Genomic DNA, 22,719 nt, shown 5'->3' on the forward strand with positions numbered 1-22,719 from the left:
TCAACAACATGCATATACTGCACTAGAATATGTACAGTAGAGTCATAACTTTAAAAAAAATTGTGTCTACAGCCATGACAATCACACAGAGCTCGACTAAAATGTGAACACATAGTTTTAATATTTATATAAGTGCAACATTACAAAGGCAAAAACACAACTTTCAAATAAAACGCACAACTACATATACAAACGAAACCTTACTTTATCGGACATTTTATTTTGCTGACCATTCCTAAGAAATTCGATATTAATGTAAATAAAACAATGACGCAGCGATGTACAGCAAATCTAAACAAATTTACGAATCCTTGTAATTCGTGGATTACCTGTGGTCCGTGACCACTTCCATAAAGCAGCCATTCCCTTGGCTTCTAATCCAATCACTCAACCAAGTCTCTCTGCGTAATGCAAAGATGCCTCTCTCTCCAGTGATTTATTTGTGAGATGTGAACCTGCAGAGACAATCAGAGCTGCCAAGACAACGCATCTGCAGTGGCACAAAGAGATCTGCAGAGACAATCAGAGCTGCAGAGACAACGCATCTGCAGTGGCACAAAGAGATCTGCAGAGACAATCAGAGCTGCAGAGACAACGCATCTGCAGTGGCTCAAGTTGATCTGCAGACACAAGATCTGTAGAACCAAACGGAGCTGCAAAAATATAAACTTCGGTGCATTGCACAGATTTTTTTTATAATTTAATTTCAATTATAATTGTTATATCATAGACCAATATGGCAGATTTACCATCGTAGGTAAAAAAATAAATATCTACTATAATTCACAAATGTATATAGGATGGAGTCGTTAGTCACGTGCCGTTCTTCCCCGATCATCACACATTTTATGTGGCTTAACGGAGTCGCTCGCAGCACTTTACCCGCGTAATCTGTAGCACACTGTGCCAGCGCGAAATATTTCATGGATTTCAGGATTAACCTCCCCGGGTGCTCCACGGATTACATGATCCACGATATGGTCCCCAAATATCAATGAAGATTTTTGGAGTCCTGGTGTATTTCATAGCAGTCCTTTACCAGTCGGCTGCTAGATGCCATGTCAATCCCCAGTACCCACCTATGGATCACTATCATCTTCGATATTATGTCACGTATGATTTCTTAATACAGCAAGTTGGTATTATTTGATTAACCAAGCCATGCATTAAAAGCAAACGACTTCCTATGCAAGCAAAACTATCATTCAAAACAATGTAGCTAAATTAGTTTCACAAAATCTGCTGATGCATGCAGCCGAATGAAACAGCACTTACACAAGTCCAACCACAAACCCCGTGCATACGCACCTTCATTATTTACAAATATGAATCGGTCATTTTATATACGATGAAAGAGGTTTATGGTAATAAATAACATGGACATTTTCACCAGCAATGTTGTGGGTCATAACGCCCATCCGTCGTCTGAACAGGAGCCATCCCTCGCTTATTCAGCACCTCGATGCGGCCGTGAGGAATTTCGCTGTAACGCAACTTATACATTGCGCAACAAATTTGATATACAGTTACGAAAATATTCACATTTACGGAATTTTTTATCTCTTAATTTTTTTTTAATGGGGGGGGGTCGACCAATGCACGGTCTGGCGTTTGTCCTGAGCGCACGACTTGCTACTGCTGCTGCAGATAGTGTTGCACGAGGCACACTTGTTTTACACCTCTACTGGTTTCCGGCATTATTCGCGTCGCTCAAGCTCGCCTCGTTTTTCCGATGTGTCGATCACGCCCAGTGCTGTACTCACTGGACAGGATTTAACCATTTCTTTTTTAAACGTTCTTCGGTGCAAGTCCAGATGTCTGGAAAAAGGCCATTAATTACAAGTTATAGAAAAAAATTAAACAAACAGCAATTTCCTCCTAACACGGCAATCACCAGCTTCTGGCAAAGGTTTGCTGCATTCTTAAGTGAGATTTTACGTTGTCTTTGGGCCCAATTTTTTTCTGTTAGTAACGCATCTCCAATTACAATTTAAAGTTAATGAGAAAATAGAATGCGATTTGTGGAATCTCGCTTTAGAGACAACTTTGCAGGAAACTGTTCTGTATATCGAGGGATGCAGAAGGCAAACGGCTGGCCAGTCTTCAAGACACAACTTCCCCTATTGTGCAACCCAATTTCTCTTACCGTGTAATCAGTTACAGACATCTTCTCACCATTCATGACTCAACGCTGATGCACAACCACAACTTATTGGAAAGTACAGCAATACTGAGTGGTAATATTAAAAATGTAAATATGTACACACACACTTTCTACTTGGACACAAACTTCAACAAAAATTTATGCAGGTTTACAGACTAACCAAGCTGCAATTATGCACACACATTACGTAGATTGTTTTTGATTTGTGCTGTATAGCTCCAGTGTTTTCAATATTCAGTTCCTGAAGATTCTCCAAGCAAAGCCAGTGAAATGTCAGGCATCTAGCTGAATAACACATGTAGCTGAATAACACATGCAAAAGCACTTTTCCTGGTGACTTCCTAACCAGCGACACCTCAAAATGAGAAGTTACATATGGCCGGGTGGCTCGGCAACTGTTCCAAGGGATGTCAAGCGAACATCTCTTAAAACCCTAGTTCAAAGCCTGACTTTTATGTGCAGTTATGCCAATCAAATCAGCCAGTTAAATCACAGCAGTGTGTAAAAACCAGCATTTCAGAAGTACAGCACTTAAATGCACGTGCAAATAGCCTGTGGTGCTGTCGTCCAACACTCTCGTGTGCCATGCCAGCCTTTATAGGTGCTTGCCTACAGCATTTGCCCCAACAGTCTGTTGAGGCTATACAGGGGATCTTTGTCTGTCTGTGCAGATAGAGGGCAGCACCTGGAGGTTAAATTGAGTCATGTGATGTCTCAAGTCTGGAGCCATTTTCTGGATGGGTTTAGTTCACTGTCAGGAGGGCTCAGGCATACAGCTTCTCTCTATAACCGATTCCAGTAGCTCGCATGCCAATTAAATACATTAAGGTGATTTCTGTAGGGACAATGAGATTAAAGCTACAGCTTTCCATGCTTCCCCTACAGTTACAAATTTAAGACCAGCCACACTGAGATCCAGAGGGACCTGAATCATGCCACCGCAATTGCCCAGAGAGGCCATCAATGTGCTCACTGTGGCACTAAATTGCCCCCCCAAGAATTAACAGATTATTATCCCAGCTCACATGTAAAGATCGACATTTGTAAATGGATGAACCATGTAAGGCAAGAAATCGTGGTGCACAAACAACGATAATTAATATGCATGTAGTTATTTGTTTTAGTGTTGGGTTCATCAAGACTCTGAGGAATGGTGAGAGCTTGGGGGATGCCTTCGTCCAGCAGTGCATCGATATTGGCTGTTAATGGTGACGAAAGGTCTGCTGTAGAGATAAACTTGAAGTAGTTCTGTTGTGTCATCCCCCAGTGCCTTCTATGGCGTATCACTTGATTCTCTTCCGACTGTTGGGCGTTGCAGATGGGCATTTTTCCTCATCTCAGTCCTCAACTCCAGTGGCACAGTTTGCATATTGGCAATAAATGCATACATTATCGCCAACACAATTCAGCTGCAGCACATGCTTAACAGACTCGAATGTGAATTTGTCGTATATATTAATGTTTTCCCGTCCGCAGACATGCATCGTTCAGTGCAAATATTTAGTCGACATTGTCAGTGGCCATCCATGGCCTCTAGGCAGGAAATGATGTTGCCCCAATGCTATGGGCCAGGCAACAGTGGGAATGGAACCTGGCACAAATCAGCAGTGTAAGTCAAGCACACAATGGCTGAGCTATCAGACGAGATCCAAACTTGAGGTTGAGGTGTGTTGTTTTGAAGATATTCCTTTGCTGATCGTCATTGTGGCTTTGAGTTGAGCACGACCTGTCATGTATTGATGATGACATCTGTAAATAAATTGAGAAGAAAAATGCATCTCGTGCACAAACGTCACAGCGTAGTTATTTGAAATAACTATTTTAGGTATGAAAAAGAATATGCTTCTGCTTTTCTGGCAATATAGGCTTTTAAGATGTTCAAAAAACAAATAAACACCTATCACAAGGTATCACGTCATCATTAACCACACATGCTTCCATACCTCTCTTTTCTACTATTTATGTATGTACAAAATTACGTATATTACAATAATGTAACGTATGTAACTTTATCGATCCACCGCTGGATGAAGCCCTTCCCCCATGCCTTTCGGATAGAAAGGTATGCTTGATCATAATTCACGACGGTCAGTACAGGTTGGTGAATGAAGGGAGTGCGCGCCCAGGACCAGTTCAGATATCACTCACCACTGGTGTTAGCCGTGGCCAGGAATTGAATGAGAGTCAACGTGTTCATAGCTCACATTCCAATGGGTTATTTATTGCGCTACCCCCTCCACCCCATATATTACAGCGAAAATATAAATTTGTAGTTAATACATGCACGCGTACCCTTTGTACGTAAATATTAATATTTCTGTATTTAAACGTGTACGCACTTGTACGTATCAGCGGTGTAGGTACACAATGGCGGTGAAAAAGTGTGCATTTGTAAGGTGTATATGGTCACTGTGCACCAATAATTTGCTGTACTTACAGTTACGTACCAGGTTTACCTGCTGCGATTTCAGCGTCAGCCGTGGAATTCTTCTCTTCTGTCCTATTTTCAACATCTGTCAATGGAATCTCTTCTGGCACGGTGTCGTTGCGGTCTTCGTTTACGGTCATCTCACCCCGTTTGCTACGCACATGTACAAGCACGACATTAGCAAGAACTCCACCAGAAGAACACATGAAGCGACAACGCAGAGAACAGGCCAAGATGCAATAGGCAAAAACAACAAGATGCATAGGTGCACCATATAAAAAGGACTCATCAATTTGTTAACTAAAGCTAAATGAAAAAACTTTTTAAATTTGACCAGGTAAGGCCCACTGAGCGAGATAGCACTTTTTTAGAAGCAACCTGGCCACAAATGATAGCCCAAGTTGCTCATCACGTGGAAATTTATAGCAGCCAAATACTCTAAAGCATATTTATAAATGTGGAGAGAAAAACCGGAGGACCCAGAAAAAGATCCACAAGAGAGAACATGCAAACTCCAAACATATTAGGCGTCAGGGTCGTACCCATGACCTCCTGCACACCATGTGAGGTAGTTAACATCTTGTTACCGCGGCGCTAGATACCATACGTCTTACTCACTCTGTGAGTAAGTAACAGGGCAATTCTTGATTTGGTCTTTTCAGAGATCAGTGAAAATAAAGTGTGCATGGCTGAAGGAAGGTGATACTCACTTTTTTTTGCAAATAAGCACAATGCTTAATGGTATTATTAATACGACGACAGCAGCAGCAGCACCACATGCTATAATGATCCACATCTCTAAACCTAAACATACCACACAGACAGGCACAATGTAATCAAAGCTATTTCATATTCTCAAACACGTGGCATACAAAGTACAGGAATGTACAAACAAGGGAGAAATGAAATTTCATGAGGTCATGTTTATAATTTAATCTCAGTATACCTGATGAGCATTTACCATCATTGAAACTCAATATATTTTTATTGTAATGGAATTTTAGAAAACCACACCTCCAAATTAAAATTACACTATCACTTCCACTACCCCTTATTTTCATCCTTCCACTAAAACCAATCATCCATATGATTACTTCCCAAATGTGTAACAGACTGATGTTTGCCCATAAACATACTATTTCACCACGCATACTTGACTGCTGAAAGTTTCTTGGAAAACTTGTTTCCAAATTGTCACATTCTTCACAACGATTTGTGGTGCAAAAGTTCAACAAACATACGTATACATTTTCCACACCAGAATGGTTGTCTTGGGGTGAGAGGGCACACATGTACAAGGCAGGTTGAGTTGTGAGCTGTGCATACCCTTCACGGTGATGGTCACTGTTTTGTCCACAGACATCGAGCCTTCAGCCAATTGAGCAACACACGTGTACGACCCAGAATCGTATGAAGACACGTGGAGGCGAGTGAGAACGCTGCCGTCTTCTTTTCGTTCGCCATCCTTCACAAGCGAAAATCATTACAAATGAGCCTCATTCATACACATTTTAGCAGGAGTTAAATGCATGCTCACAATTAATGTCCTATGTGCACAATAAAATCACAAATAACTTGCGAATATAAAAACTATGTTAATAATTAATACATTAATTCAGCCATGGCATTAAGACATGATCAAATCAAAGACCAGCAAGGCTTTAGTCACGGAAGCAAGTTCAGTTCTTCCCCTCCTCATCCAGTCAACCCCATTTAAAAAACACCGATTAATGTGTTACAAATCATTACAATGATGATTATGATGTCATTGATGAAACCATGACTTAAGATGAACAATCATAATGATAATCACTAATGTTGTAATATCAGTCTGTGTAAATTAGACGTTGAAGCGGAGTTAAAAATGACAAAAGATAATAATCAATGATGACATATTGACAATTGTGATGTTCTGATAGCCGAACTAAAATGACACCCAGAGCTTAAATTCTCACTGGATATTTTTTCAGGTCGCCGATAGACTGAAGTAAACACGTGATTAGTAGCCAAACAGTAAGAGATATACTGGATGAGTTGTGGCGGCTGCGTAAATGTTTTCCAGGTCGTAATTCTGGACAGATCCAACTAAAATGAGTCCCTGGTGGTACCTTATTCCAATGGTAGGTCATATTCCCAGATGAGCTTGCGCTGCACGTCATCGTGATGTTATCCCCTGCGTTGACTTCCCCATCGGGAATGCCCATTATTCGGAGTCTCTCAATATCTGGGGTAAAACACAGACAGGTCGAGGCGCACAGGTCTATTTCTATTACCACTGATGCATTTTATAATGGACAAAGAGTGTTGTTGTGTTAAACACGAGTACTTACAATGCACGTTTATCTGGCGCTCTGCCTTGGCTGTGGTCTGCATGGGTGAGGCTGTGTAATGCGCCTCGCACTTGTAGACTCCGCCCTGATGCCGATTGATGTACGGAATCTTGCACGTGTTGTTATTACACGCTGCGGCAACTCGAGTTGACCCCTGAAGCAGGAATGAAATTCATGTTTCAAGTTATATATAGGCAGTCCTCGACTTACACCCGCACTTAAGAACCGGTTTACATGATTTTTTTTAAAACATCGACTTAAACCACGAACTCTCACTTGAAAATTGAACCGCGGCACTTTTTGTTCAGCCGAGCGATCCTCCGCGAGGTGTAACGAGTCAGCCTCGTGCCGGGAAAGAGTGTTTGTGTGTGCGCGCGCATTTAAATACAGTAGATTACCATATTCCGACTAACGAACGGGTCTCTGGAACGAATCATGTTCGCAAGTCGAGGACTGTTCGTGTATACAGTAAAACCTTGGATTGCGAGTAAATTGGTCTGCGAGTGTTTTGCAAGACGAGCAAAATTTTAAATGAATATTAATTTTATAAACGAGCGAGGTCTTGCAATACGAGTAGTACTGTACGTGTATACACTTTGTCTGCCGAGCGTCACGTGATCACAACTGATATACGAGTGCTTTGGATTACAAACACGTTTCCGGAACGAATTATGCTCGCAATCCAAGGTTTTACTGTATGTATTTTAACAAAACAATGTTCCCAAGTTATAATCATCATGAGCCAGGATCAATCCACTGCTGTATTAAAGCCTCACAAAGCCGCTGCCATCTCACAATTCTGTGATGTAGAAATATTACACAGTACACGCCACGTGCCGATTTCATCAATCAATTTCCTTGGTTGACAGCCTCTCGGATGCATTCCATTCTTTAGCTGATGGCTCCGCCACTATTCTGAACCATCAGCCGTCATTATAGTGACATATCCTGCCCAAACCCACGTACGTTTCTTAACAGTTTGAATGTTGTCTTTAACCTCCGTATGTTGCCAAGTCTGCGGAATTTAAATCTATTCCATGCATCTGCAATTTTAACAAAGTCGATAGACCTATTGCCACACCTGAAAAATACTGGTTTTGTCCATTCATCCATCCATCTGATGACACTTCACAAGCTTTCATGAAAACTACCAAACCAATCACTTTGGAAATATCACACAGCTTTGACATACCTATTCTCATATCTGGAGGCTTTTCTTGCAAGACTGACAATAAAACACGGTATTTCCAAAAAAGCATTTACATTTTGCATACCAGCACATACGCATGAGAATTAATGCCCGTGTCAGTGCAAGCTCATACATTTAACTGGCCCAGCAGGAGAAATTCTCCACTCAGGGTGCAGTACCCAAACTGCCACAGAACATGCTCACCTGTAACAGGCTGGTAAAGTATTTGTTTGATGTCCATGCATGCGTATGTCCGGGTCTACTCATTTGTATGTGTGAGTTTTTAATTTCCTAGGAATCCCATTACTAAAAAAGGCTCCATTCATTGACTGGTTTGCCATCCTGCTACTTTATTTAACCCAGAAATACTAGAAAGCATATTTGATAACAAGCCAGCACGAGAATGCCATATAAATAGGGTAATTCGTTTGCTAAACTACAATCCTTAATAAAACTATACTGCATGAGTGCGCTGAAGCATGGCTAGGCTTTGCTCTCAACCACCCGCGTCACTTGTGACCTCTCTGTATGACGAAAACGCTGTGACTGACAGACCGATCTACAGATAAAAGTTATTCCATATCAAGGACTGCATTTTTTTATATAATTCCCCCTGTCCGTACGATGAGCTGGTATGGGCTTGTGTCACATATATTCAAAGTAAAAATATGCTGCTCTCTTCTGGTGGAATGAAAGCATAATGTACCTGGAATTCCGTTTTGTTTACATGCGTCATGTCATGTAATAAATAGTTCAAGAGCAACACCAGAGGCCCCCTGCTTCTTTCCAGTCAGAATGAGTCCTTAACTTGAGGGCGCCACGGTAGCGAGATGTTAACTACCTTGCTTGGTATGCAGGAGGTCGTGGTTTTGATCCCGACCCTTACACCTGTAAATTTGGAGTTTGCATGTCTCCTTCCCCATGGTTGAGTGGATTCTTCCCCAGGTCCTCCGGTTTTTCCCTCCGCATTTAGAAACATGCATTTCAAATATGTAGCCGCTATAAATTTCTGCGCGAGAAGCCACTTTGTTCAGCTATCATTTGTGGCCAGGTCGCTTCTGAAATATAGCCATATAGGCTCAGTGGGCCGAACTTGGGAGAATTCAAATAGTTTATAGTAACTCTTGACAATAAAAAAAGTTCTGAGCTTGCTTTTTTTGAAAGATGGATACATTGTTATTCATAAAGAAGGATGCATACTTTTTAACCAATAAATAAATGGAGGAATTAAATTAGCGGCTTCATCAGCAAACGAATCAACAACAGAAGAGGCCCAGCACACGCACCTTGAAAAAGGTGTAAGTGGGAGGTGGGAAAGCATCAGTGACGCAGGTCAGCGTGACGGTGTCTCCCTCCTTGATGAAGTTCGGAAACACCTCGAGGCTTACAGCTTCGGGAGGATCTGCAAGGACGGCATAAAGAAACGGGTTACAAAATATACCTGAAGTAAACCATTTTTATTTGACCAGGTAAGGCCAATTGAGCTATATAGATATTTTTCCGAAGCAACCAGGCCACAAATCACAGCTCAACGCAAGTGGCTTATTACATGGAAATTTATAGCAGCCAAATACTCTAAACGTCGATTCTAAATGTGGAGGGAAAAAAACGAAAGACGCGGAGACAATTCCACACAACCATGGGGAGAACATGCAAACTCTAAATATACAGGCATCAGGGTTGGGATTGAACCCCCGACATCTCCCACATACCAGGCGAGGTATTTAACATCTTGTCACCATGGCACTCCAAGAGAGCAAAGGTGTAGCCCTGCATTTACCTGCTCACGGCACTGCTGGCAGAATAGTCTCAACTAGAAGAAACTCTTAAAAAGCGCCTCTAGAGGGCATTTGATCCACTCTTGCATGCTGGACAGACCCTCTTGGAAGAAGGCGGGAGTGCTTACACTTTACTCCACCACACACGACCTGCCAAATGTGTTTTCTTGGTTCTTTCGGTAAAGTCACGTAGAAGGTAAGTAATAAAATAATAAAAATATAACATAATAACGCAAGCAGCCGTCCTCAGGTGAAGACCAGGTCACCTGGTCTTCACCTGAGGACGGCTGCTTGCGTTGTGGCCGAAACGTCGTGAGAATTATTTTATTATGTTTTATTTTTATTATTTTATTACTTACCTTCTACGTGACTTTACCGAAAGAACCAAGAAGATGAATCCCTGCAGTCACGAAAGCTTTAAATCGAAATCTGCCAAATGTGGTCGACTCATTTATACTGCCAGATTGACAGAGGCGGGGGGGATTTGAGGAATTTGGTCATTACTTCAACTGCTACACCGGGAGATCGAAGTGGAGACATCGGATTGCAAATCAACTGTGCCAACCATGGCACCATCTACAATAGAAATATTTACTTATAATTACATCGTATCTGCAAGAGGCAATGCAAGCATGCAACGTCTATCTGTTGCTCCAGTTTGTGCACTTGAGCAACAATTGGAAGATGTCAACTTTAAATCCCAGGTGGAGATTGACTCAGCACATCATCCTTTTGGTATTTCTCATTTTTTGTTTAACAATTTCCAGGAATGTTGTACTGGCCTTTGACCAAATCACTGGTAATGCACCCCTGATCTCAGACCTTGTAAGCTAATCAGGTTTGAACTTGGAACATGCTTGGATTGGCAATCATCATACAGGTATGATAGGCTGCAAGGCTATGTGGTGGTCAGCAGAGGACAGTACAACAACATCCATTGTTGTCAATGCTTCCCACCTTAACCAATCCACACTGACCTGCATGGTGAAGTATGGCATGGGGAGGCCCTCATCCAGCAGTGGATTGACAAAATGGCTGCATACATATTAATCAATGCATAATTTCGCACTCAATTGTATCCCCTTTCACTGGATGCGAAGGTGGCAAACCCACACGACACAGAGATCGGATTTTAAACCAGAACAAAAATGCACATCTTTACAAAAGTGTTGATACCGGTAAAACCTTTCTGAACCCGTGACTGTCCTTGGCTAAACCACGGAAATTAATAGCCTTATCCATGACCCCCAGGGCAAGATATCAAACGTGGTTAATATGCTAGCAGGAAACGTACAGTGAACTGTGACCGTCGTTGCTGGCGGAGTCTCTATTTCAGTGGTTCCATCAACGGTCGTGACAGAGCAGTGGATCAAGCTGCCCATGTCAGTCTTCTGGGGTCGGATCCTCAGCACAGAGCTCACTGTGAAGAGACCTTGATTGTTCTTCTTCACCTCGGGCTCGACCTCCACATCTGACCAGAAACAAGTTCAGTCATTCGACAAAGCTCTTGATCAAGCCTTTTGCGATATTTATCTCTCATTCGGACTTAAATTTTATACTTGCCAACCCTACAAATGTATCCCACAAACTGACGATTCTAAGCCCTTTTACCACCTTTGAAAGCAGAAAGCTTCGTGAAATAAAAATATAAAAAATAAAGTGACGATTGATAATCTTTGAAAATCAATATGCGGTACAAGGATTTAAAAACTGGCAGCTTACTACTTACGAAACACACTTTGTCATGAACCAAACTAAACATAACTCACGATATTCCATGAGTTAAAGTTATTGGCAAGTATGTAATTTGTGCTTTAGTTAAATAAGTTTCATATATATTATACAGGACTTGACCATGGTGAATAATAACAGCAACATTGCTACATTTTCTGAATGACAAATAGGAATAGATATAAAACAACATATAGAGCATTTCCACATGTATTGTATACATGATGTTCCTTATTATTAAAAGTCTCAGAATGAAATCAAATGATGCTATGAACACGTAATTCCTTTTTTAAGTGTTACGCATTTTCATAACATAAATACACATTTACACACAGAACATGAATCGCACACAATATAAAACATTATTAATAGAAAGGAAGAAAAAACATGCACATACACAAATTCTTTAACCCTTTCCAACATGTGTCTGTCCTCGGAAGTAATTACTCATAATAACGTAACTTTCCAAGCCGCATGATGAGATGACATCACACGACGCATAATGGCCAGAAAAGCAAATCTTTTTAGCACCGGTTTTATCGGAAAGTTTTGAGCAAGTTTCTTTTTTTATCAAACTGGTCTGATTCTATCGGGTAGGCCTCTAATAGCAACACAACATTGTTATAACATTTTTATCACATTGAATCACCATGAGCAGTTATTGTAACCCCATTAGACAGATGCAGAGATGCAGTGAGCTAATACATAATCACTCTCAATTTTAATTGGAAAGTACTAAATGAAATTACGCATAAAAGTGCAAACACTTTATCTTTCAGACACACACGCACACTTGACAGTATATAATTACTACATATGCAAAGTGAAAATGTATTACCTTCGTTGATTGGATTCGAGTTTTTAAACCAAACAATCTTGGGCTCAGGATATCCATCTTCAGCAACACAGACTGCGACCTAAAATAAAAAAAAAATGCATGAAGCCAGACGAGGGTAGAAGCAGTGGTGTATTAGTTTGTGGACTGCGCTACAAACCCAGCCATCCGAGTTCGATTCCCGGCCACGGCAACATTAGAGGCGAGTGACATGTGAATTGGTCCTGGGATCCCCTTCACCAACCAACATTGACCAGCGTAGAGAAGTATGGTCAAACCAACACGGCGTAGGGAGGCCTTCATCCAGCAGTTGATTCACAGTGGGATGTAAGTTATTATTATATATTTTCATAAACATTAATATTGTGGGTAGAGCGATTCACTACAACCCCTTCCATCCATACACCTCTAATTACCATGGTTTTATAAGCAACTCACGATCTGCTACCATACTATTTCATTATCTGCATCAGTATGTACAAATGCTATCATTGTTTACAGGATGCCAATAAAGCTGACGGATTCGAGGTTGGGAGAACAAAACGAAAACACAACCAAAATGTGTCTGTGCTCAATGCAACAATGGGGTAGCCCTCCTCTGCACTGGTCAGCCCTGAACCAGTGATGGAAATTAGACATTCCCATGGCAGGGGCAAATTTATCCATAGGACAACCACTTTTAAGAAATCTGGAGATATTATAGGCAAAGTGGACCCGGAGTAGGATTTCATTTCACAGCCTTTGATAGTCATTTGAAGACTTTAAATCACACCATCACCCAACAAAATATGCCATTGCACCAACATAAGTTATACTAATGTACAGCTCCTGCTCAATCTTAATGCTCGCTGAAAGCCTCTCCACACCATGTTGGTCATAGGGGTGGTTTGACCATAGTTAACCACAGTAATCAGTTGGGGAGCCAGGTTCACTTAACATATCCTGCTAATTACAGCTGTGGCTGGGAATTTAAGTCAGGTCACCGGTTTCATAATGCAACACCACTACATACACACAAGTATATGTCCAGAAAGAGTTTAAGTCGTGTTTTATTAGTATAAAAGGAAATACAAAAATTACATTCATTATTATAAAATTATTCAAAAGGTGATTTCCTATGTTGAGATGTGTTCGAAACGCCATTTACCAAAACATTAGCTTCTACAATTGTTTAAATTGCCAGAAAAAAATTTCTTTACCGAGACTCTTGCTGACCCATCTCCAAAGCCACTCATTGGGTCATGATTGAACTCTTATGAGTTTGTCTCAAAAAAGCTGTGTGCAGTATGCACACAGTGCAGTGATGTCATGTGACATGCAATGCATGATGGAAAGAATGATCCGATGGCAACAATTGCCCCTTTTGCAGTCCAAAAAGTAACTTTTGTTAATTATCACAATTATTTCTTTGCAGCCCGAACACTCTTAACTTTCTCATGAGTTTCTCAGAATTTACACAGGAAGTGTTAGAATGAGTCCACTGTGTATTGTTACCCATTATGCTAAAGCAACCACTTGACACTCATCGTGCAAGTGCTATGTGCAATTGTGACTAAAGGTTCGAAGCAACGTTTCCAAAACAGTTTTTACCACTGCGAGGTTGCATATTCTCACATCCTCTGTGCCAAAAACATGGAAACCTCTTTGTGGTCTATGCTGCCTTAACTTACCAAGAAACATAAAGGGGATATACGGCACAGTTCAGGCCACTGGAGACACTTACGTTTTGAAATTCGTTGTTAACGATAAGTGGCTCTGTACTTGGAGACAATTCCAGGCGAGGATTTGCTAGAAAATGAAATGAAATCATTAATATGCAGAATACACAAAACTTAGGATATGCATGTGACCAGGTAGCGCTGTGTTTAAAAATACTAAACTCAGTAAATGATCCCTACTCCATAGTGGATACAAATGAGCATCACTTTTTTTTGTTGGAAGTAACAAGTGGCAGTCCTATGTAGAGACTGGGCTCTGCCCAAAAAATATGAAATATACAACTACCGGCTCGGGGCCACCAATGGAGATGAGCGCCATTCCACTGCTCATTTGAACGTGGAAGACATCTGGAGTTCAGTTCTCAGGTTGGCAGAGGATTATACTGGTAGGAACCTCCTGGTTACACCAGCCCACAGGGGATTGTGTCCGTCGTGCAGGGAGGGGCTGGGTGGGGAGGGTGGGGAGGAGTGGGGCTGGGAGGGGCTGTCACCCCGTGGTGCCCTTATAAAACTCAACGTTTAACCTACTCACGCCGGCTTGTGCCCGCCCTTAGAGTCGGGCATATTTGAGGAATACACCACGCCGCCGTTGACCCTGGCCATTGACCGAGCAACCCAACGTTCCTACCAGCTCCCTCCGCAGCAATGTGTTTTAAATCTGGCAAAGTGCTATGTCTTGGGGAAACTAACGAAAGCACACATTTATACCTCTTCGTCGCCGTTAAACCGTGCTATGGGGAACTGCCGAGGCAGCCCACCACAGCTCAGGAGGCGCCAGGTTTTCCACTGCAGAAGCCAAGCCGTGCCACTGACGTCACATGCAGCGAATGAGCTGAGACACGTGTAGATGACACGGTCACATTGTCTTCTCACAATATACTACGCTGAACTCCTTTCACCCCGTACGTAGCCAACCGTGCCAATCAGAGGTAGCTAACCATGCTAATCACATGCAGTGACGTCATTAGCCTATCCCCTAGCCTAGCTTGGCCGAGCCAAATGAATGTCTTGTGAGGACAATGTATCACAATTTGTTTACAACATGGCACAGCAAATTGCTGGTGGAATGCCACAGCCTGCTACTGGCTTGGCTCAAATGTGTACACGTAATAGGGGCATTACACTGGGCTAAAACGTAAGCCCACTACATGTCTTCTGATAAATACAGAACCTTGAATATCACGAGTTTACCGTTCGCGGGATTATCGTTAGCGGTTGTTACCTATCGCGAGTAACCTCTTTGTATACCAACTGAACTATCGCGGGGGTTAGTTTTGGACTTTCGCGGGTATACTGTACCCAGAAGTACCATATTCATTGGCTGATACCGCAGTGCAGGAAGGGGCGGGCGAGGAACACGAGGCAGTCTTTGGCACCACAACCTTTGCCATGCGAGCATCTCGCGGACAAAGACAACCCCCCGCAGGGCTTACCAACAGACTGTTGAGTGAGGCAAATACCGTTAGCGAGCACCTATGAAGGCCGGCGTGGCACACGAGGGGTAGGTGGCCAGCACTACACCAAGCCACCTTCGTCTTGCTTGTGGCGACATTTATACATCGCACCAAGTACTCATTTAAGGTTGAACTGACCTATTTTTGGTTGCCGTGTACCTAACCCCCCCATTATTTAGGTACAGCTTAAGTATTGAATATCGCGCTTTTGGCTTTAGCGGCACTTTCCAAAAATGGAACCCCCCTGCGTTATTAAAGGGTGTCCTGTAAGCATTTTAAAAAGCAGCTTATTTCTGCACTGCTACACCCACCGTAGACGTTAACGTGGGTTGACTTCGCCTCCGTGGCGCCCAAGGTGATGCTGCAAATGAATTCCCGCTGGTCAACCAGAGACACGTTCTTCACAACAAGTGAGACGCCGTCAACAATTGAGAGCCGACCCTTGTATAGAGGATCGTCAGAAGGAAACTTCACTTCTGCTTTCTTGAAGTACACCCTCGTCCTTCCCTCAGGTTTGACCTAGAAGAGTGACACAAAGTAGGGGTGGCATCATGGTAACACAAGACAGTACAGTTGGTGAATACGTAGCGATGAGAGAAGATACATGTCGACAAGATGTAGTGACATTGAAGAGAGATGCGTAACATGAAAAACTATATGCAGACAAGCCTAAATGCTGTTGTGTTACAGAAGATAACAGGTGTGTAGTGAGATGAAAGACAAACGTGGATAAGAGCGAGTGACAGACAGCAGAGATATAGTAAAGGTAGAGCTGCAATGAGGTAAGAGGCGATGTGAGATGACTGAGTTAATCATCAGAGCTCAAAGTTCATTTATTTATTTTTTATTTATTAGGTATAGCCCTGTGAGCCATTCGGCTCTTGAATCGGGTGCAACCGCAACAAACAAAAAAAACATGAACAAGAAAACATCTTAAAGTGACTATGTGCAAACAGAAAATCCAAGAAAAGACAGCACAATATTGCAGAAAAATCACCGTACACGAACCCTGTGCAAATATCCCAGTGGGATGGCAAGTCAAACAACAACAACCACAAGACAACTTAGATTAAGGCCATCAGTCTAACTCTGTACTACAACAAACAAACATGGCCAAACCAAAAAACTTTTCGAAAATCACCAAAATAAAGCCATACAAGGGGCAGAGATGTATTCATGCAAGAAAGAAGTGAAACAAGAACAAACAAAAGGGTATTCCGAAACACACCCCTTGGTGAGAACAGCTATGGAGCCTTGCCCAACAGGTGGGTGTTTGTTTAATGTTTACAGCACACAACCCTCTCACATCTGACCTCCAACCACGTGACACCTCATCAGAATACAAAACCCACATGCTTCTCAAGCTAGGCTATTTTAATTATCTAACCAGTTGTGTAAAAGTAATTATTATTAATTTATAAATAATGAAAACGATTATTTTATATTATCCAGCATTTATTCATTTGATTGCATACTATTCATCCATATTGAAATACAGTAGCATAAAAACAATGGGATGTCCACCAGTGCCTGGGGCAAAGCCAATATATCCAGTGCCCCCTCATCAGCAATGTCCTCTTTAATAAGTGTGTAAGGGATGCTGAGAGGCGAACAACTCGATTGACAAATATAGACTTGGTCAAAAGGTGTGCGAGTTCATATAGCGTGCTCAAATCCCATTGGTGGGCTATCGCAGGGAAAGCCGACGTAGGCGCATGATCTCATTAGAAGCCGGGGAACCATTGACATTGGATTGGCCATTGGGGTAGTTTGAATGAGCCCAGGAAATCACTCTTTGGTTCTTTCGGTAAAGTCGCGTAGATAGAAAAATAAATAATAGATCAATAATTGTGATCTATTACTTATTTTTCTATCTACGTGACTTTACCGAAAGAACCAAAGAGTGTGAATTCCCCCAGTCACGAAAGCTTCAAATCAAGATTGAGCCCAGGAAAATTTAGAAATGAGGGGTAGGTTGGGTAACCGTTAGAAGGGACAAAGAGGATTGGTGGTGTAGAGTTAAGGAAAGTTCCAGATAGGATGGGGAAGAAGATACGAGGAGAGAAAGTGTTCAGGGTGGCTGAACGGGGTAATTCCCTGCAGTGTTATGTGCTGTCGTGAACACGTAATAAAGGTCCAAGTTCAAGAATAACCCAGACTGAAACTCATTGACAATTGTAATAACGATTAATTTATTCACCGAGGAAAACCTGGCCGTTCGAGTAACGTGGGGTAGATGGAGAAATTAAATCTGAACAGCCGACTCCATGGAAGAATGGGACTGTTGGATGAGAATGATACAACCCGAATGTTAAGATGTATTTTGAGGACTTGCATTTATATACACTCACACTCTCGGGGAAAGATACACGCAAAAGTCAGATGTACAATTCATTAAAAATACCATATTCTCCAGATTATATGTGCTCCGTAAAGTAAGGCATGCACCAAACTTGTGCCCGGTGTCAATAACATTATACAAACCTGGTTACACACAAATGCCTACCAGATTTACAGAAGCACACCCCCCCCAACCTTTGCTTTGAAATTCAGGGGGGGGGGAAAGGTGTCTTGTAATGCACAGAACATAGTGTAGTTTGAATATAGTCAAAGAGTACTTACAATGTACCACTGAACAGCCAATTTCATTAAATCAGCATCTGTTGTACACGGGATTTTCAAGTCACGACCAAGTTCTGCAGACAAGGTGTCTTCCACAGAAACAAAGAAAGTGCCACCTGCATACAACACACATATTAAACAAGCAATGTGAAACAGATGGGTAATCGAATGACTTGCGTAAAACATTTTCTCTACCAGATCACCATCCATCCCTCAACATCGACCCTTCCGCATTAATTCCACCAGAAATGTTTTAACGTTTTGCATCCAAACGAACAAGAATTGTTCTCAAGCCACTCCAGAGCAGGTATAATACATAGTCCTAAGTTAACCCACATATGTATGAAAGGTCAGGTCAAGACGAATAGGTCAGGTCACAAAATGTCAACACCACCACCAACTGTACACTTTTTCCTACTCAAGCCACACAGCATTAAGCAATCATAACTGCCACTCCAGAACAGGTACAAATAGTTATAACTACTTAACCAAGTTTGATTTGAGTTTATTCAAACATTCACTACTGCGCGCACACACACATTCCTTCATAAACGAGCACGCACATTGGACCTGATTGTCGCAACCGATCACTTTTGAAAATACTGTACAGTTCATTATGGACAAAGCGGGGGCAGAGGCTCTCATCCAGCAGTAGATTGACACACAAAGGGGCTTTACGTGCACGGTAGAGTACATAACAACTTTGTCGTGGTGCGTTCTCCTTTGTTGCTCAGGGGTTCACTTAGACTGCCTTGCAGTGTTTGGGCTGCCAAGTTGGACTCGATTAGTTGTGGATTGGCACATTGTTACGATGCAAATGCAAGGAACTAATACTGGTAGGAATCTCCTGGTTACACCAGCCCACAGGGGATTATTGAGTCCGTCCGTCGTGCAGGGAGGGGCTGGGTGGGGAGGGAGGGGCTGGGTGGGTAGGGGAGGGTGGGGAGGTGCTGGGTGGGGAAAAGGTGGGGAGGGTGGGGAGGGGCTGGGTGGGGAGGGTGGGGCTAAGTGGGGGGTGGAGGGGTGGGGCTGGGTGGGGAGGGGCTGGTCACCCCGTGGTGCCCTTATAAAACTTAACGTGTAACCTACTCACGCCGGCTTGTGCCCGCCCTCACAGTCGGGCATATTTGCGGAATACACCTCGCCGCCCTGGCCATTGACATAGCAACCCAACGTTCCTACCAGCTCCCTCCGCAGGAATGTGTTAATGCTTTGGTGTTTGTATTGTCCTAGTACTGTTCACATTTTGGTGGCCTTTGATACCAGCATTGGTGAGACAAAACCTCTGGTGTAGGAGAGTTTCAAGGACAGTGTATAAATTATATAATAATTTGTATTTGCATTTTTTACAAGTATGTTGTTAATGCAGATTGAATGCCTTCGAATGCGTCTATTTGGTGTTTGAACATCTTAACACCTGTATTTATGCCAGAAAGGGTAAAGCCGTTTTTTTATCATTGAATACCTTTATATGAGAGAAAAAAAAGGTCCTACAAATAGAATGTGTATCCTGTATGTATACATAGGGCTGTTATTGAAGGTGGATTGGGATCTAAATTATTCGAGGAAGATGGGAGTACTTTTGGGAAAAACATTTTGATAATGAAAAGCTGCATACCAATTTAACTGGATGTTTTCAATAAGTATGTATTACCCACTATGCGACACAGATCAATACCATGGACTGCACCTCCGATTAGCACGTTTGGCTAAGTACGGTGTGACCCAAGTTCAACATACATAAATGGACACTGACAAAAAATGCAAGAAAACCGTGATGAGTGCGCAAAGAAGCGACACTGAGAAACGGAGAGAAATGCATGGATCACGGAACAAATGCAAATTATAGGCATCAACATTGACTGTTATGGATAGTAAAAGGGCTGATGGCCAATAGACAAGATTCGTCGTGGTATGGCAGCTGAAGGAAATAACACACACGACGATATTAAACCCCCAGGGCGATGGAGTGCTGAAATCAATTCATGAGTGTGAGTGAGATCTTCATCACATGGCTGATGTTGATGTCGAGCAACTATAATTTTACATTGAAGTCATATGGGCGGTCGCATGGCAAGACTGAAAGATTGTGATAGGCGTTCACTCAACAGTGAATAGATCAAGACTGCTAATAAATAGGATGAAGGCATCTCACTGCACTGGTTAGGACATAGCCAAATGCTCGCATCAAAAACAGGATCTTATGGTTTGGGTGGAGAAGTGAGGAAGTGATACGCGCATTGTTATAATTTGGTCATTTTTAGTGGAACAAATTTCCTAATTTAAAAACTGCATTGCTTAGGAGCTGGGTATATGCGGACTTCCCGTTTATCAAGAACGGCATTAATTCCATGTTATTTTGATATTGAGGAGTCATTTAAATGAAAATACATTTTGAAAGGTCATATACGACATTATTTATTCATGTGCACCGATTCTGTATTCAGAATTCAAACGAACAGAATAGGAACCCTCATGTGTTCGTTTCACAGGTATTTTTTTATTTCATTCCCATATATATTTTACAACTAATGTAATTTAACTATACTGAATGATTGAAGAACATAACATTGAAGACCTAAAAGTTTGACGAAATATCATCGAATATATTGTCTTTTAATAACAAAATATTTATACTAAGTGATTAGCACATTCAGAATTGTTTCTTTAGAAGGTTATGTTTAATGAAAGCTGTAGTGCAGCAGTATACAGCCCTTTGCCAATCCACTGCTAGATGAAGGACTCCACATCAGTCATGGGGGTCGTGTTTGAAGGAGTGGGACAATGATGGCTGTGGTACAAAGACAACATTTGAAAAGAAGCTCCTTGGAGACATCAATTTTCAGAGGAGTTGAGCTTTATTTCTCCCAACGTAAATACAGTATTGAGTGTAACGGATTGCCACGCTCGTAATTGTTATGGCTATCTTCAGCCCCGGTGGTTTCCATCCAGGTTGAATCTTAAACAATCACGCCCGAAAAGAACCAAGAATATAAATAAAGTGTGTTTATAGTTCAGTTATTTATATACCTTCTCTCCTCTCCTCTTGCCTGCGAATATATTTTTTGGGTTCCCCCCCTAATCCCAGATCTCCTTTTCCAAGCTTTTCTTTAATTATTTATCTGGACGTGGTCCATTGTACCTTGCGTGACCCCTACATTCAGACCTGCCGTGGTCACCCACACGACCTCGACATGTTCCCATAATCTACCACAGTATTTCCACACATCTACATTCATCCATATGGATAACATTGCCACTTGCACAATAAACGAAAATATGAACCACTTTACAAAAAAATGTATACAATTAGATTACACAGCATTTTTTATTGCTTGTTTCAAGCAAAGGGTGTTTTTTCTGGTCAAACCAGAATGGGCAATGCTTGCTTAGCCCTCATACATCGGTACCCACTCTCATACACTACGTGAGGGTGACATCACTGGCAAGGGCACATTCCGCATCTGTGTCCGAGGCCATATAGGGCATATAGTCGGTGCTATTCTTAGGAGTATAAAAATCCCCTAAACGTATGTCCTTGTGTACAGTCGGGAATTTCCCCAAATACTGACTCATGCCGACTAGGTATCAAACAGGTACTGCAAGTTGAAATGCCACAAAACAATAAAGAGATACAATATTCGGAACACAGGTCACAATTAAAAGTATTGTGGATGAATGAATTACCAGACTTTGAAAAAAAAATCCGGCAATGAATGGGAAACTATATACAGTACTCTTAACGTTATTTTCTAAAAACATTTGTTGGGAGTGCACCTTGCAGAATTTCACGTCTCTTTTCCAGCACGAGTGAACGTGTTGACACCAGCCAGAAGCATAGTAAAACTAAGCAGCTGCCTCCAATGCTTGACACAGTGTAGTACCACACAGTCCAAACGTTTACATAAGTGTGCAATGTATGGTACAATCATTGCATTGCTTATTGTTTGTATAAGTTTGTACAGGTAGTCCCCGACTTACGATGGTCCGACTTACGATATTTCGATCTTACGATGGCGATACGACAAATAAGTTAAATATTTTACATTTCGCGCGGCAGGCAAACGCAGCAGTGTACGAGGTACGATGCTGTACGCTGGGACGCTGCCGGGATGTACGCATCTCCTGCCTTGTGTGGTGATGCCTCACTCTCACCAGTCAGTGGTCGACGGAGTTAAGTTGTCACGGTGTTAACGCGTGTATTTTTTTCTGTGTTTTGTGTTTCAAAGCCCCATTTTTGTGAAAAAAGCATGTATTGTAATTAATCAATACATACAGTATATAGTTTATACAGTACGGTACTGTAAATTGCACTGTTTTGCTAAATTATCACCATTCTTTAAGACTCCTGGGTAGGCTAGGCCATTTTCGACTTACGATATTTTAGACTTACGATGGGGTCATCGTAACGCATATCCGTCATAAGTCGGGGACTACCTGTATATTGAAGAATGCTTTGCATGATGGGAA

At 41.9% G+C, this 22,719-nt stretch overlaps 1 protein-coding gene across 3 annotated transcripts in view; it reads right to left on the minus strand.

The window, feature by feature from the left end:
• Window positions 1–104: 104 nt before the first annotated feature.
• Window positions 105–22,719, minus strand: part of LOC133348582 (CD166 antigen-like) — a 29,685-nt gene continuing 7,070 nt past the window's right edge. The window contains exons 2-13 of one of the 3 annotated variants that reach the window (XM_061561482.1): window positions 18,250–18,365; window positions 15,939–16,146; window positions 14,179–14,243; window positions 12,459–12,537; window positions 11,184–11,360; window positions 9,398–9,513; window positions 6,923–7,076; window positions 6,701–6,816; window positions 5,919–6,057; window positions 5,303–5,396; window positions 4,621–4,745; window positions 105–3,913 (exon numbers count right to left, since the gene is read on the minus strand). In XM_061561482.1, coding sequence (XP_061417466.1) covers window positions 3,894–3,913; window positions 4,621–4,745; window positions 5,303–5,396; window positions 5,919–6,057; window positions 6,701–6,816; window positions 6,923–7,076; window positions 9,398–9,513; window positions 11,184–11,360; window positions 12,459–12,537; window positions 14,179–14,243; window positions 15,939–16,146; window positions 18,250–18,365 — 1,409 coding nt within the window. In that variant the 3' untranslated portion in view covers window positions 105–3,893. Of the gene's footprint in view, window positions 3,914–4,601; window positions 4,746–5,302; window positions 5,397–5,918; window positions 6,058–6,700; window positions 6,817–6,922; window positions 7,077–9,397; window positions 9,514–11,183; window positions 11,361–12,458; window positions 12,538–14,178; window positions 14,244–15,938; window positions 16,147–18,249; window positions 18,366–22,719 lie in introns of all 3 variants that reach the window. The other 2 variants (XM_061561481.1, XM_061561483.1) reach the window with 2 other exon arrangements.

The sequence above is a fragment of the Lethenteron reissneri genome, chromosome 27 (genome assembly GCF_015708825.2).
Source record: "Lethenteron reissneri isolate LAM-NWPU_2019-01 chromosome 27, ASM1570882v1, whole genome shotgun sequence".
Lineage (NCBI taxonomy): Eukaryota > Metazoa > Chordata > Hyperoartia > Petromyzontiformes > Petromyzontidae > Lethenteron > Lethenteron reissneri.